At 42.1% G+C, this 16700-nt stretch overlaps 1 protein-coding gene across 9 annotated transcripts in view; it reads right to left on the bottom strand.

The window, feature by feature from the left end:
* The window catches only part of Enpp1 (ectonucleotide pyrophosphatase/phosphodiesterase 1), a 64987-nt gene that overhangs the window by 1771 nt on the left and 46516 nt on the right, over nucleotides 1-16700 (bottom strand). For 5 of the 9 annotated variants that reach the window (XM_087595437.1, XM_087595458.1, XM_087595447.1 and 2 more), the window contains 11 exon segments: nucleotides 15170-15201; nucleotides 14367-14494; nucleotides 13208-13277; nucleotides 12226-12313; nucleotides 11248-11414; nucleotides 10171-10222; nucleotides 8560-8714; nucleotides 6967-7096; nucleotides 5705-5785; nucleotides 4787-4919; nucleotides 2874-3036 (listed from right to left, as the gene is read on the bottom strand). In XM_087595437.1, coding sequence (XP_087451563.1) covers nucleotides 2874-3036; nucleotides 4787-4919; nucleotides 5705-5785; nucleotides 6967-7096; nucleotides 8560-8714; nucleotides 10171-10222; nucleotides 11248-11414; nucleotides 12226-12313; nucleotides 13208-13277; nucleotides 14367-14494; nucleotides 15170-15201 — 1199 coding nt within the window. 9 annotated transcript variants of the gene reach the window in all.

The raw sequence follows: 16700 nt of genomic DNA, 5'->3' as shown, positions 1-16700 counted from the left end.
TCAAGTTCTGGTCATGTGAATGTCCTATTAGAAATTTAACTTAACAAGTAAATGTGTACTCCTTTATCACATCTTCCAGGAGGGTATATTTATCTATTTAGTTATTAATTTTATTATTGAGATTTATTTACTTTTAATTTTTATATATATGGTGGGTTATTTTTTTCCTGAATGCATTATCTGTCCATAATGAAAAACAGGTGATCAGATCTCCTGAAACTAGAGTTATAGATGGCTGCTAGCTACCATGTAGGTGCTAAGACTCCAACCGAGGGCCGCTGAGTCATCTCTCCTGGCCTTGTGCCAGGGTGGTTTTAAAGATCAAGTACAAAGATGTGAGTAACTATATCACACCAATTCTGGCTACCCTAGGCATCTGTCATCTTTATGGTCCATGAAAATGGAGTTGAAAACACATAAAATCAATTTTCATTTCTGAAGAGGGTAAAGACCTAGATAATGTGTGATCAGAAAAGAACAAAAGGTAGACTTTCTAGTCAATGGAAGTAGAGATCATAGTTAAATCAGATAACGTGTATAGAAATGATACAGCCATCTGCTATAAGCATTTCTGAAAACGGCCATGGGAAAAGGGCAAAGACATGTATCAAAAAGGCCTCAGGGGCCAGAAGGATGGCTTGGCAGCGAATGGCCCTTGCTGCCAAACTTGGCTGCATGAATTTAATTCTCAGGGCAAAGGACAGGGAAGGAGGGAGCCAACTCTTGAAAGATGTTCTCTGAGATCCCCATGGCATTTGCCCACACACATGTGCGCGCACACACACATACATACACACACACACACACACACACACACACACACACACACACACTTTATTAATAAATGTAATTGTTTTAAAATCTCCATGCACTCTTGGGACCAGAAAATAATAAACAGAGTTTTCCCATAAAAGCAGACCAGCAACCTCCCATTTGCTATCAAGCTTAAATTTCCTGCTGCCCAGTTCCCTCCCCACCACAACCCTTATTCTGGCTTTGGGAGGAGCAGCAGACACATGACTCCTGAACTCCTTATCAGCAGACAGTGTCCACTTGTTTCAACATTCTTAGGAATCGGGGAAGAGGACATACAACCAGGGTGTTTCTTCAGGCTAGCGCAACTAAGACTTAGTCATTCCTTCAGAGGGGAAGCAGAAGGATCCGTAACTGTGTAACAAGCTTTAAAATAACCCTCTTTCTGGCTCCCATGCAAGATTTAGTGTCTTTTATGCTGCCATTAAAGAACTGAATACAACGTTCCCATTAACAACTGGAGGGCACTCCTATTTGGAATGGCAGAGTAGAACAGCTTTGGGATGTCTGACTCAAGCCCCTAACAACATTTTGATGAAAGGATAAATGTGGGGCTGCCTCACCCCACTGGCATGTTGGTGCAGAATTCAGATGTGAAATCTGAAAAGCAGGAGTCATTTTTAGCTCATGTGGGACAAAGCCATGGACTAAGCAGAGTGGAACAGAAGAGGCGAACGGCCTGGGTCCCTCACAGCTCCACTGATCACAGTACCATGCCAAGGCATTACGCAGCTGACCCTGTCATAGCCGGCTCCTTCCTCGCTTCTCTGTACTGATGTTTCAGCTATTGCTCCAGAACAGATTTCCTGTTTAATACTTATTGCATCATTCTGGACAACTGATGTATATTTATTAGCAATTTAATATCTCAAGGAAAAGAATTGATGAAAAAATCAACAATGGTTCAAAAAAAAAAACCCTGATGGAATGGCAAATACTATAAGAAAGATCATAATAAAGTTAGACATAAAAGAACCATATTTAAATGCTTTCTGGCTATAGATTTAACACTAATTTATAATAGTGAGATTACAAGTCCAGCTTTGGGATCCAAGAAAATTCCTATCACGAATTAATCTAGACCTTAGCAACTAATCCACATTGGAAGTTTCCGGCCCAAGGACAAGGTGGTCTCCTACAAAAATGTGTCACTTTCAAAGATCAATGTAAGGGCCATTGAGAAGGGCTCTGAGTCGGTAAAGGCGCTTGTCACCAAGCCTGACAACCTGAGTTCAATCCCTAAATCCCACATGTTGGAAGAAGAGAATCTACTCCTCACACACATCCATGGGCCTCCAACATGCCTAATGCACAAAGGCAAGCATGTCCACAGACACACAGACACACACACACACACACACACACACACACACTCTTACACACACAGACAGACACACTTACACACACAGACACACACACGCATACGCGCACACGCACACACTCACACACAGACACACACACTCTTACACACTTTTACACACACAGACACACACACGCATACGCGCACACACACACACACTCTCTTACACACAGAGACAGACACACTTACATACACAGACACACACACATACGTGCACACACACACTCTTACACACAGAGACACAGACACACTAACACACACAGACACACACATACGCGCACACACACACACTCTTACACACAGACACAGACACACTCACACACACAGATACACACACAGACACACACACATACACACATACACACAGACACACACACACTCACACAGACACACACTTACATACACACTCACACACCACTCACACACACAGACACACACACACAGACTCACACACATACACACACAGACACACACATACACAGACAGACACACAGATACACACACACACACACACACACACACACACACACACACGCCCCATGCTCTCTCTAAGTAAACAATATAATGAAAAACAAGGCCCACATGTAACACCTTCAGGTAAAGCCCACGTACACTGAGGAGTTCTGTTTGTTCCAGACTGAGCAACGCAAGGCTCACACAGGTCAGTGTGCGAGGGAGGGAGGCAGGGAAGGTTACTTACTGTACAGCTCTCGATGTTATCAGGCCTGTGAGGCAAGAGGAAGGCTGAAGACTCTAAGGCTGTACACTTTAAGGGGCTCTCAGACAGCTGCTTGCAGCTGGTAAGCACAATGAAGAAGTGAGTGGGAATCAGATTTTCTTGACTGCGGATGACTCTGGTGTTTCTGTAAAATATGCGATATTTACTTTCATTAAGAAACATTTATCTTTCTTTTAATAATACTTCAGTACAGCCTGCTTTTACTAAGACACAGCTAAAGTTTACATCTAATTAAATAAGCATGTTATAAAGAGTTAAATAATTGTGATGCCTCGATACTTCAATCATTGATGCTAATAAGTAGAATGTTCAAGTAACTTTTCTATTAAAATTCGACTTTCTCCATTTCTATCTAAAGAATATTCAGATTATATATATACACATATATATACATATATTATATGAAATCTTTGAACACTTACAAACGTACAACCAATATTCTAACTCTAGATCAACATCAATGGTCTTCTCTCAGCCACACAATAATAGAGAATCGACCAAGGCCCCTCCTTCCCTTCAGAGAGGACATGTCGTGAATTCTCCATCCCTTTGACTGAATTTCTATTTTTATTCCCAATTGTAACTGAGAAAAAGAATCACAGACTAAGCACCACTCCTTGTTAAGGCTGGGACCTCTGCCTTTCCACCTGTGCTCATTTGCTGGGGAAAATGTAAGGCATCACTATTTTCCAAATGTGACCCCGTGTAGAGTCATAACTTGTAACATCCATTGAAAACAAGAGCTCTGGCTAAGGCCGTGAGGGGGGGAGAACATAATGTTTCTCTCACAACCTCCACAACGTGTCTTACAGGCCAGCTATGTTTAAAAAAAAAAAAGTCTGCTTCAATTGACACAGCTAAGCCGTCTGGGTGTGTTGCCAACCACCTTTAATCCTAGCACTCGGGTGGATCTCTGTGACTTCAAGGCCAGACTGGTCTACATGTCAAGTTCCAAGATAGCTAGGACTACATAGAGAAGCCCCGCTGCTAACAAGTGAACACACAAAAACCTAAAATAGTAGACGCGGTTTAAAAGTACATGTTTTACAAACTGACATGCTCCTAAGATGTAAAGCAATGAGAGAGTTCTCTGTGAGGGTCAAAAAAATCTCTGTAGAGTGTTCGGTGTCTGTCTTGTGGGCAGGAGCAGTTTTTCTTTAGAAAATGCTGCTAAGTTACTGCTTTAATAGAGATCAACCAGATTAAGGCACATAGCTCAGTGGTGGGTGCCTGTCTTCCTGTGGGAGATCCTGAGTTTGAATCCTGCCCCGTGCCTCTTTCCCACAAAAGAGTCAAAAGCATCAACCAGTTTCAGAATAGCCCCCTGTTTCATTTACCAGTTCCATCGACAGTTTCTTCATTTCTGATTTGGTACTGTGACGTTAACTCAAGGCCATCAGACTTATGGCTCTGCATTTACATGTCCCTTCTTCTTTTTTTTTTTTTCTTTTCTTTTTTTAGGAGCTGGGGACCGAACCCAGGGCCTTGCGCTTGCTAGGCAAGTGCTCTACCACTGAGCTAAATCCCCAACCCCTACTTACCCCTCCACTCAGCATGTCTGTCACCGTACCAGCACTGCTCTCAGTGTCTGCTCTAAGTGACCAACTAATAACTAAGCATCCCAGCACTGAGCCACACAGAGATCAGAGATTGGGGTCAGCATGTACACAGGACCCATGAACGGGGATACGTGACTTCTCTCATTGATAAAAACATCCAATTGAAACTGAGCATCATATCTATTATAGAGATCTCAGCCTCTGGGTGATGTGTCTCCTATGTACCAAGGAGTTGCTCTGTATAGAAAAGGGTCTGCTGACTAGATGGAAATCTCCCTCTACAGCTACGTTGAAGAGGATAAAATATGTTCTTACTGTTTCAGGATCTCTGAGGAATCATACCGTCCATCATAATCAAAGTCGAACACGGGGCCGCTGACAACATTGACGCCATTCCTTTCTTGGGCATACCTTCGCAGTACGGTGTCATGAAGGTATTGCCATATAACTGAAAGACGAGAGAAGATGCTGCAATTTCAAAAGATCGACACACCCCTCTGCTGTGCGGAACTGCCAAGCAGGGCAGAGCAGTGCTAGTCTTTGTGACAGCTGAAGACTAGGTCGAGATTGGCTTCAGTTTGGTGCCAAGCCCAGGATGTATGATTCACTTGGGCTTTCAGAAAGACTAAAAGGTAAGCATGGATTCAACACCATCTCTGTATTGGGAAATATGCACCGTAAGCTGTAGGGATAATGGCGGCGTGTCAACATTAAGCACTGAAGAGGCACAATGAATCAGACTCACTCCTCATAATTGAATTTGTCCTCTGAAAATATACATGTGTCATAGACAAAAATTCAAATAAAGTGTCCTTATAAGTGGCATATTTTATATTCTGTATCTTAAGTTTACATAGGAGTGCCTGTTTACCTTTTTAGGAATCAGATACTGAAATGGCCAAGAGGGCTATGAAATCTATTAATTTTTAAAATGAAAACAATTACCCAAACTTATTTAAATAAAGAACCCTACCGAAAGCTGATATCTTAGATTACTGGATTCACTATGTAGCTATAGAGAATATACCATATACTTTTTGCCAAAAATGCTTCTAACATATAAATACAAAGCAAAACATATACTAGAATAGATCTCTTAGTATTTATAGATTTGTGTGTGTGTGTTCAAGTACCTGAAGAGTACATTTGATAATTACACATTTAATCAAAACTATAAACTATATTATATTGACTAAATCTGCATATACTCAAGCCATCGTTAAAAGTTTTTACCTTGAAAACTCTGGTACATTGGCACTATGTTAGAAGTAAGCAAGGCTTCAGAATATATTTGACGTGAGACTCTGTTTAGTCCTGTAAGGAAAAAAAGAAAATGACTCTTTTCATGCGGCATGAAGAATGTTTTTGCAATTTCTTGGGGTGGAGAGTTAGCTGAGAGTCAGCCGAAGCCTGTAAAACCTGCCCAGGTCCTAGCAGACAGTAAATGCAATACACTTGCCCAAGTTCCTTAGAAAAATAAAAATATAACCTCATTTCTTTGTGTTGATCATTTGTCAAAGAAACAGAAATGTTAATGAGAACCATACCCTTTCAGACTTTTACCTTATTTCTTTTATTTTAGCTGACAGAGTATTGTGTTTACAAACTCTTCAAACCTTTTTTTTACAGCCAAAGGAATAAAGTTCAGAAGTTCTGGCTTCAGCACAACACCTACCACCTAGAGAAAACAAGCCAGGAGTCTGTCCCAGCATGCCTCACAAGGCTTCTTTGTGTAAACTGAGCTAGGACTTGCTCTCTTGCAGTCCAATGCCCAAGTGTTGTCTGTAGGCACTTATTTTGGGCTGGACTAGAAGCTGAGGGCTTGGGCACCTGGGGCCTTTTGATTTTTGCCTTTAAGGCTGGCCTTAAAAAGCCTTCTTGTTAAGGATCTGGGTGGGCCTCAGTGGGAGAGGATGTGCTCAGTCCTGCTGTGAACTGATGACGCAGGGCAGGCTGGTACCCAAGGGGGGACTTCCCTTCTCTGAGGAGAAGAGGAGGGAGTCAGGGGGAGGGTTTTGTGAAGGTGGGACCGGAAGGAGAGGAGGGGGTTGAGTTACCTCCTTCCTAAGACCTGGATACAGTCTTTTACTTCCTAGTTTTCATGCAAATGCAGGGAAAAGACAGTCTTCTACCTGAAGCATTTGCATAATAAAGCCAATAACTCCCCAAACACACAGCATACAATAAATCAGACATTCAGGCCTCAGAAAAATGTAATGTTTCCCTAGTTATGTTCCTAATGTATCATTTTCACTAATCGATACAAAAACGGCTCTACACGAGGCCACCAACTACACGGAAGATGTTTCTCGCTAATATACTTTATTACTTTCATTATTGCTATCATTAATTTGGTGCTGACACTTGGCCCAGGGACTCCTACATGCAGGAGAGTTCTCTAGCAGTAAGCCACACCCGCAGTCCCACGAGAGAGTCATAAGGAGGCAAAGAGAAAAGCTGGGGTGAGGGAAAAGACGTGGGGCTGAGGTACTTACTTGGCGGTGTAAGGAACCCATAACTGAGCTTAGAAGTGCTTTTATAATAGGAACATTTATGCATGGGACTAAGGGGAATCCGAAGGTCCTGGTACAAACAGTTGGAAAAGTCATCTGTGGAGAACTGGTCCTGAGGAACAAATGGTGAAGAGTCAGCTGGTATCGGGCATGGAGCGGAGACTGAAGCTAATGAATTAGAAGCAAGCTGCATTGCCCGGGGCCAGAGTCACAACACTCTCCCATTTCCCATCGGTCTGTGGGTCTTTTCTATCTAAAGCACAGACACATTCTATAATGGGAAGACAACTTATCCCTCTATGCAAGTGTCTTCTGCAGGGACGGTTATGGTTTGTTTCAACAGTTTTAAACACTGCATGAGATAAAGAAAAGTCAATTTCTAGGAAACCTTCTCCATCTTCCAAATCTAAAAATACAGCCAAAAATATCTGAGAAAGAGAAAGAGGGGGGGAGAGAGGGGGAAGGGAAGGGAAGAGGGGGAGCTCAACCCCAAGGCAAAGCTCTCAGGGGTTGTAGTGAAAGTAACTTCACATAGCTTTGCTTGGATAAGAAAACCAGAATCAAACACAATCAATAGCCATCAATAAATAAATGCCTGTGCACAGGAAACATGGGGAACACCACATACTGCAGAGGGAAGAAACTGACTGAAGGGAATCTTTAAACATTTTTTTTAAAACACTCAAGAAATTTTGCACAAATGTGAATGTCATAAAAATGAGCATTTTAATAGGAACTATATATATACGTGCCCACCCCTATCTTTTTCTCTGGGACTCGCAGAGAGGACCAGCATTAAGTTTATTTATTAAGTCTAACTGCTTCCTTCGGTGGAGCTCTCATCAATCCCCTTGCAATCCCTAAGGGCATCTCTATGGCTCGCCAACCGCCCATGCTTCCTTTACCATTCTCCTTCCATTTAAGCACCATGGGGATGGAGTGAGGGAGGAGGCTGACTTATTCTGGTATAGCTGTCCATGATCTTTCAAGATCCCACTTCTCTGTTGTTGGCAGGAGCAGAAGCAGGGTGGGAAATGCCTGCTGGTCCTTCTGTGCTGAGGTCCTCAGGTGAGGGGCAGTGACTGGATTGAGCTCTCAGGGCTCTCCGTAAACTTGGTCACTTGGAGACCACCCATGTGCTCAGATAGCCATCCCTTCCTTTCAAAAAGAGCAATTGTGACTTAATGCCAATCTGATTCCTAGGATTATAAATCAGAGTCACACAATATTAAAAATGGGGGGGGAGGGTAGCCGTGTGGGGTGGCACAAGCCTTTAATCCCAGCACCCAGGAGGCAGAGGTAGGCAGATCTCTAAGCTCGAGACCAGCCTGGTCTACACAGTGAGTTGCGGGACAGCCAGAGAAGTCCTGTCTTGAAAAATCAAATAACGAGGAGGGGGGTAAAGGAAATCAGCTACTGAGAAGTTTAGTCGGAGCCTCACAGCCACACAGACAGATGGTGGCCGAACTAAAACTGCGCCCTAACTTCTGACTTCCTCTCCTCCATCAGGAATGGGTAGCAGATTAACAGCGGTAAACCGCTTTCAACGCAGCGCAAGACAGGACAGATACTTGCATTACTGAGAAAGGTGTAAGACGTCCACAGGGGCATGAGGAGGTCCAGGCTGTACCCAGTCAAAAACTGTTGCTGATGGAGCAGACAGACGCGGTGCTGCTTCTGCAGATTCCGGGGCCTCCCGTTGGGCACAGTCATAGAGTAAACATCCTCTACTTGGATCATAAAGGGAAAATGAGACCACACTTTATGTTGTAACACTCTCCTCTGTTGAGGCACACAGAGAAATCCTCTTTTAACCATAAACCCATCGCCAATGCTTCAGGGTACAGAACCACACATAAGTGCGAGCCCATGAAACTTCGCCTTTTCTACTGAGATATCGATGTTATGTTTTAAGAGAAAAAGTATCACAAGAGAATACTACCTTGAATTACCATATAGTCTTGTTAACCAGGACTTAAATAAATAAATAAAAACAAACAAATAAATATTATGTTTTGAGACAAAGTCTCAGGTTCGCCCAGGTTGGTACCGAAGTGAGGGTGTAGCCAGGGCTTCTGCTTCTGCCTCCTGAGGGCTGGCATTACAGGTGTGTGGCAGCATGCCTAATTCTCTGTGGCACTGGAGGACTGAACCCAGGACTTTATGCGTTCATGGTCGACTCATTTAACTGCATCACGAGTCCCTGAAATTCCTTAATACCATTTTAATCACCCTTCACTGAGTGACTGGTGAGGGAAGAAGGCACCGGGGCTGGTTAGAAGGCAAAGGCTAGGGACAACTGGCAGATAATGACGTCACTGTAGACAATGGCTTAATGCCCTTTCTCTAAGGGTCAGGTGCTTTGCAGAACGGTTTCCAACTTATTTCCTACATCTCCTTAAGAAGTATTTCACAGAGGAGGTGACAGAGGCTTGAGAGGAATAAACAGTTCCCCCACCACGTTGCTCCTGAGCCCGCAAACTCAGTCCTGCCATGGTCTTAAGGCATCAGTCTTTATCATATACTGTGCCACCTTGCGGATAAAAGACTACCCCAATCCCAACAGTTACAAGACCAGCTCGAGGCAGCTTAATGTAGAATTCATCTCTCTGTTCTAGCAAGGAGAAAGCATCAGTCAAATCATCTAAAGACCAGAGATTGGACCAAAGCATCTCTGAGCATCCAAGTCACAATTAGAAAATACTGCATCTGCTGTCTACAAAGTCATAGCTTTCATTGGAAAGCTATGAGAAAAGGATAAATAAAAAATAAGTTGATTTTAAAAAAATGTATGAGGAAGTAACTTTAGATAGATAAATCAATCTGTAATTTGTTAGAATTAATTTTAAAACAAGGGGACAGGAATTTCCCAGGTATTTTAAATGGAAATCTAAGCTTTCTCATAAACCTATGAAAATCTTTAAAATTTCAAAACACTTTCAGCATGTGCAGAAAAGACATGGCTTTCACAGAACAGCGTGTTCAACCTCCTCAGTGTAAGACAACATTTCTTGCCTTATGGATAAAATGCTGGACTATTTGGCAGAGAAAACTTTAATTCATCAGACGGCTCCGTGTTTTTTGAGTCTTTGTAAAGAACGCCCCACACCCACCCAACAACTCTCTGAAGCTTGCACAGAGAAGGACCTGCCTCCACGGTTCAGGTCTGAGTGTAACATGCCTTACCAGCATCCGTGGTCAGATTGAACTGCTTCTCGAAGTCCATGATCGGCACAATCTAAAAGAGGTGTATGAAAAGATTTTTAAGGAGTGCGAGCTAGCACATGGTTTGGTTCTGTACTGCATCATTTCTGTAGCTTAACTCATCCACGAGGAAACAGAAAGAAATGTACAAAATATCGTGTGAGACGCTTTCCTCCTTTGACAGGGGGGTGAAAGAGGAGAAGCAACAGTGGCCGTGAGATAAAATTACCCGTGGCAACTGAAACTGTAAATCCGGGTGCTTTACTATCTGATCTCTATTCCAAGTCTGAACCAAAGGGAAACAGAAGAGGACGCACAAAATAAGCTCTAACTACTAACTGCATGGGTCCTGTCACTGGGCTCATAGATCACTGGGTACTTTTACATTCTTATGACGGCCAAGGTATTATCACTAAGAGTAGGACAGTTACCCCTAATGAAAATGGAACCGTGCGTTATATTCATTTGAACAACAAGGACAACAAAAAACCACACACACACACACACACACACACACACACACATATACACACACACACACACGTGTTTCTCCTAAAGTTGCACTAGGTTGGGGGTTGGGCCTTATTTTAGAGAAGGAACATTCAGTTACATAGGTTTACTCTGCTCAAAGGATCCTCTACAGTTCAGCCCACCTGTACTCAAGGAGTCATAATAACCAGAGATTAAAAATTCGGAAGGTAAATGGGGGGGAGGTGATGTCTAAGAAATGGTCTACATGTGTTCCTTAGATGTAAAAGTAAGCGTACACATGCTTAATAAATGTGTTACATTAACTTCTATCCAACTTCTACATTTTAATTTCATCTTAGCTTTTTCTATAATACATTCTACAGAGAGAGAGAGAGAGAGAGAGAGAGAGAGAGAGAGAGAGAGAGGAAGAAGGAGGAAAAGGAAGAGGAGGAGGAGGAAGATGAGGAAAAAGAGGGAGAGGGAAAGGGGAGGGGGAGGAGAGAGATGCACACTCTCTCTCTCTCTCACACACACACACACATGAACACGCACACACACATGTACATTAAGCTTCGCAGCTATACTCACCGAGGGGTCACATGTGCAGCCGAGGTCACTGGACACTGATTTGATTGGACACTGGGACAGGAAGCTCTCTTCTTTGGGATGACTTGGGGTATAAATGGGTTTCTTTAGAAGATGGTTGAGACTGCCGTGACTTCCATTATTAGGAGCTGGGATCAAACCCAATAAATCTGCATAGTCCCAAGAAAGGTAAAGAGTTAACCAGACATTTCAAGACCAAATAAATTGATGTGTACAGCGAGTTTCATTTTATTGTTTTAAATGTATTTAATTCTCTTTATTTTTAACTAGAATGAAGATAGGCTGTGCTTGGCTTCAAACTATAGGAACCTGTGATTCTTCACCCATATATATTTATTTTATTGTAATTATTCTATAAAAACTATACATGTGTGTGCATGCACGTGCATGCATTTGAGTGTAGGTGTCTGTGGAGGCCAGAAGAGTGTGTTGGATCCCCTGCAGCTCATGTTAGAGGCTGTTTCTCTGTCAGCCATCTTTATGGTGGTACTAGGAATGGAACCTGAGTCTCTGGAAGAACTAGAGAGCCATCTCTCCACCCACAGTGTTCTGATACCCGCACAAGTGCTATGCCACCAAAATTCCTGAACCTTTCATTTATTCAACATTGGTTTTAACCAGATGGTTGGCATGCCCCATGCCGTTAATCCCAGCACGTGGAGGCAGAGACAGGCAGATCTCTGAATTCAAGACTAGCTTGATCTATACAGTGAGTTCTAGGACAACCAGGGCTAAAAAAGCACAAAAAGATCATATTTATTTTTAATCATATGTATATGTGGGTCTATGTAAGTATGTCCATGTGAGTGCTGGTGACAACAGAGGCCAATGTCCACTTGTCCCACAAGAGCTAGTGTTATAGCTGGTTCTAAGTCACCTAACATTGATGCTGGCAACCAAGCTCAGGTCTTCCGTAAGAACATCCATCTCACTCCCATCAGAATGGCTATTCACACTTACCACACATTAAGTTATAGACCTCGATATTTTCAAAGGAGTCAACCTCAGCACCGTGCTTGAAGGCAGGTCCATAGCCAATGAAGAGAGCCTGAATTCACCAGATATAAAAAAAAGATTATCAGCTTAATTCAGTTATGCATGCAGCTGGTCAAATTTTTATATGGTCTGCATTGCACACACACACACACACACACACACACACATACACACACACACATATAGTTACCTATGTAAGATAAGAAGGGAACCACCATGCCTAGTGGGCTTCCTTGGGCATTGTTTAATTTTCATTGTGTATAAAGATACCTAGAATATTTCTTTTACTTTTACTATAATCGTTGGCTTGATAATCAGAACAGAGTGAATGATGAAGTCATTTTATCATCCACGGCTTCTGAATCCATATTTATGATGGAATTCTGCATTTTGGATGTTCTTTTCTTTTCATAAAAGGAGATTCGTTGTTTATTTTTTATTTGTGCTTCTGTGTATGCGTCTATGTGACTATATGACACATGTGTGTCGGGACATTCACAGAGGCCAGAGAGGGCATCCCATCCCCCACAGCTGGAGTTTAAACTCACACTGCTTACCTCACAGAGTGCTATGGGGAAACCTTTTGATTATGATTACAACTATATTCAGAAGAAAGTTTAAAATGCTAGGCAAATGCCAGGCGGTACCTCCTCTTTTCAGATCATGAATGTGATCACCTGAAATCACTGATGTTTACCATGAGTCAAAATAGTTCATAGAGCACAGATATATTCAAAATTATCATTAGACACTTAGGAAGGTGGCCAATAAATTATACACCCAGAGAAGCATGAATACAAAGTCCCAGCAGACTCTAATTCCTCACAAATGACCAAAGCTCAGTAACTCTTCCCCTACACATTCGGTTTCTTCTTGTAAGACTTGGATTTTTTTAATCTGGCTTTCTTCAGAAAAGCCATCGGTGGAGTATAAAAGGTTTACTCACTTGCATGTTTGAAAACAGGTTGTCAGAGCCATGAAATCCACTTCCACAATATTTCCTTTCTGACGGATTCCTGAATTTCGAAATATATAAATTAGTAATATGATTCCAATCATTGGACAAAACTTCAGCTGCACTGCTATCTTCATTCATAAAGAACAAGTGGCTATTGTTAAATCAGCATAAACTAAAGTCACCTTGCTTCGAAACTCCTGGGTACAATTCTTTACACTGTTCTGCATGGAGCCGATCCATTCATAAAACAACAGACCGAGGTGACCAAGCCTTAGCACAGAGATAGAAGGGTCTTGGAACGCTGACTATGATTTTTAAGAAGGCATTAATCTTCACTCCACTTGGCTTCAACTTCTCGTCTAGGTCATTTGTAAAACCTCAATAATGATGGGTTTATATTAATACTCAGATGTAGTATTTTGTCTTTGTTGGAGGCACTGGGGATTGAACCCGGAGCCTTATAAGTGCTAGACAAGCACTTTATCACTGAGTTGTATGCTCAGCCCCTCATATATAGCATTTAGTCAGCATATGCTAAACCTCCTGAGAGGAACGACTGGCCCATTATGCATCTTCTGGACTAAATACCTCACTCTACGATAGGGGGAAGAGGGTAACTGTTGACTGAATTGTTTTGCTGCTTCGAGCATTATTCGGCAGCGACAGCTGCCACAATTAATGGTTTTGTGGGTGATTACCAAAATAATGTAATGGTCAAGTTCTGAGATATGAATATGTGTAACCAAGATGCGAGCTTGTTAAAGAGTGCTCTCTCAACTGTGAGAAATAACTACTGTATGGAAGAGTGGTGGTGGTGTGACCAATGCATTAATGTCATCGTTAGAAGCCACCGTGAGCAGCCAGAGCAAGGACCTCAGTCAGAGTTGATTGTGCACCCCCAGGAGATGTTAGGTAACACCTGTAAACCTTCCAGACTTGCGTAAACCGAGACCGAATGCTAAAACCACGTGCAGGGTCCTACAATGAACTGAGCAGCTCACGGTGACAAGAATTACCCAATTCGACACGTTCAGAGTTTAGAGTTGGAGTGAAGAACACCCTACATGTACAGTTAGGAAGGGGTAAGTCCTCCCCGCAGTGGCTACTACATAAGGATGCATACGCCCAGAATGTCGTCATAACTTACAAGGCAAGTTGCCATTGAGGGTCCAGATAGAAGGTCAGTGGCTCAATCCTGTCATTTTTAGCAAAGTGTAAGCGCTTGGGTAAGAAGTGTTTCAGATAAGGCCGGAAGTGCTGGTTTGTTTCCCGGCACTGACAGAGCAAAAGGCAAACAAAATGGAACCATTATTCTTACATCATCTGGGGCATAAATGTCTCGAAAACCCCTTAACTTCAGGTAGACTTGACGCACAAATATTTTACCAGCCTGACTGGAAGACACAGGTACAGCTAGGAAACTAATAGTTCTTATTGTTGTGGAATTTGAGTGGTCACTGGAACCTTTACTGGGAATTATAATGACTACTGAGCAAAAGACCTAGGATTCTTAGAGTATCACTGGGTTACAGTGGGGTTACAACTAACGTCCTTATTTCACATGCCTGTTAAATGCAGCTATGCAAAATTCTTCAATACTTAAATGGTATAAAATATTAAACATATATATTTATATATATATAAAATATGCCCGCTACAAAATGCCCGCAAGATTATGACATTATGTCTGCCTGTCCGTACTCAAAATATGTCATATACAATATGTCGCAAATCCATATAAACATGCATTTCCTTGCATATATAGGCAAACTAGGACAAAGATATATTTTTAAAGTAGATATTTTAAAATAGATATTTAGTATAAACCAAATCAAAACCAAGATGCAGCACAGTAGGATACCATGACCTACATTATACATATATAATTATATATATATATATATGACTAAGAATAGCAATAACTAAATAATGAAAAGTTAAGATACTCACAGAAAGATTTTTTGCAAGGGCTTCATAGTTAACTGAAGGGACAAACAAAAGAATTAAAGCTAATGACACGCTATATTAAAAGTACAGACAACACAAGATGCCCAGCATTGTACTGTTACAATCAAACTTACCAATGCAATATCACAGTGCAGTTTTCTCTCATTTTTTTTGAAACAGGCTCTCAAAGACTGGCCTCAAACTCGTTGTGTAGTGAGGATGTCTTGGAACTTCTAATCCTCCTACCCGCAACTCTGGGACTGCAGGCATGTGCCATTACACCCAATTTCTGTGGTACTGGGGGTCAAACGCAGGGTTTCCTGCAAGCTAAGCAAGTTCTCTGTGGAAGGAGCTACACCCGCAGCCCCAAAGCTGATTCCTAACTGTTACGTCAGTGCATGGCCACTAAAAAGAGCAGACAAGTCCTTAGGTACCGCTCTGTCCCATGGCCAAGACACAGTGTAACACTGCTGTATAAAAGGGAAACTAATATTGTCTATCAACCATCCATCCATCTGTGTAACCGTATGCTTGCCCGCTCATCCGCCTGACTTTTCAGCGGCTGGTCCAGCCATGCAGATCTAGCATAACTTCTCTGCATAATAATAAAAATATGTGTTTCTGATACATTACAGAAAGTACTTAGGAAGACGTGTTCCAAACTTAGCAAGCTGTCTCTGAAGAGAAGAAATGAGCTGTGGTGTAGAGAAGGAGATGGGATTTTCAAATGAAACAGACACAAAGGGGAAGGCAGATAGATTAGTGTAGACGCTGGATCTAGCGGGAAGTTCATTAGACTGTCTGGTGTGGTTTGTGCTACATAGCCGCAGCTCTCTAGCTTTCTAAAAGTCCCTTTTGTTCTGTGTTTAGTTACATACATTTGAGAAAATTACCTATACCAAAAAATCCACATGTCTGTATACAGATAGATTGAGACACAGCTTTTGCTTTAATTTGGGAGATCTGGAGTCCTGACTGGAACAATGTGGCTAAGGCCGAACCACATGCCAAACACCACTCAGTCTGTAGTCAACCTCGACCACCCTGTGCGAAATGTCACCCAGGAATGTCACTCGACACACTCCAACAGGTTATTAGCCAGGCACCGTGTGCCTCAGAATCTGTGAAAAATGTTTCCAGGACCTTCCTTGGATACTGCCATTCTCAGATGGCCACATCCCTACAAAGTCACGCAGTCTTTGTATGTAACTCACATGATCTCCTGTGTGTTTTAACTCATCCCTGAATTACTATAATGCCCAACGAAAAGGAAGTGAGCTGCAGATGACTATAGAACTCTATTATTTAGAGGATAACGGCGGCAAAATATTCAACCATCTTTATAGAAATTAATTTCATTGCAGAACCCAAACTTAACCCAGTTTTGAAAATTCAGACACATTTATATTCCCATCGCACAACGATATCAAAACTGATTGTAACAAAAAGATAAGCAAAGATGGAAATCAGAAAAGGGCCATGGAGATCAGAGACAATCATGATGTGAGCTTGGTGTGCAAAGAAATCAACTTAA

The sequence above is a fragment of the Rattus norvegicus genome, chromosome 1, assembly GCF_021556685.1.
Source record: "Rattus norvegicus strain SHRSP/BbbUtx chromosome 1, alternate assembly SHRSP_T2T, whole genome shotgun sequence".
In the NCBI taxonomy this organism is placed as follows: Eukaryota; Metazoa; Chordata; class Mammalia; order Rodentia; family Muridae; genus Rattus; species Rattus norvegicus.
This window is presented reverse-complemented; position numbering and strand designations above follow the sequence as displayed.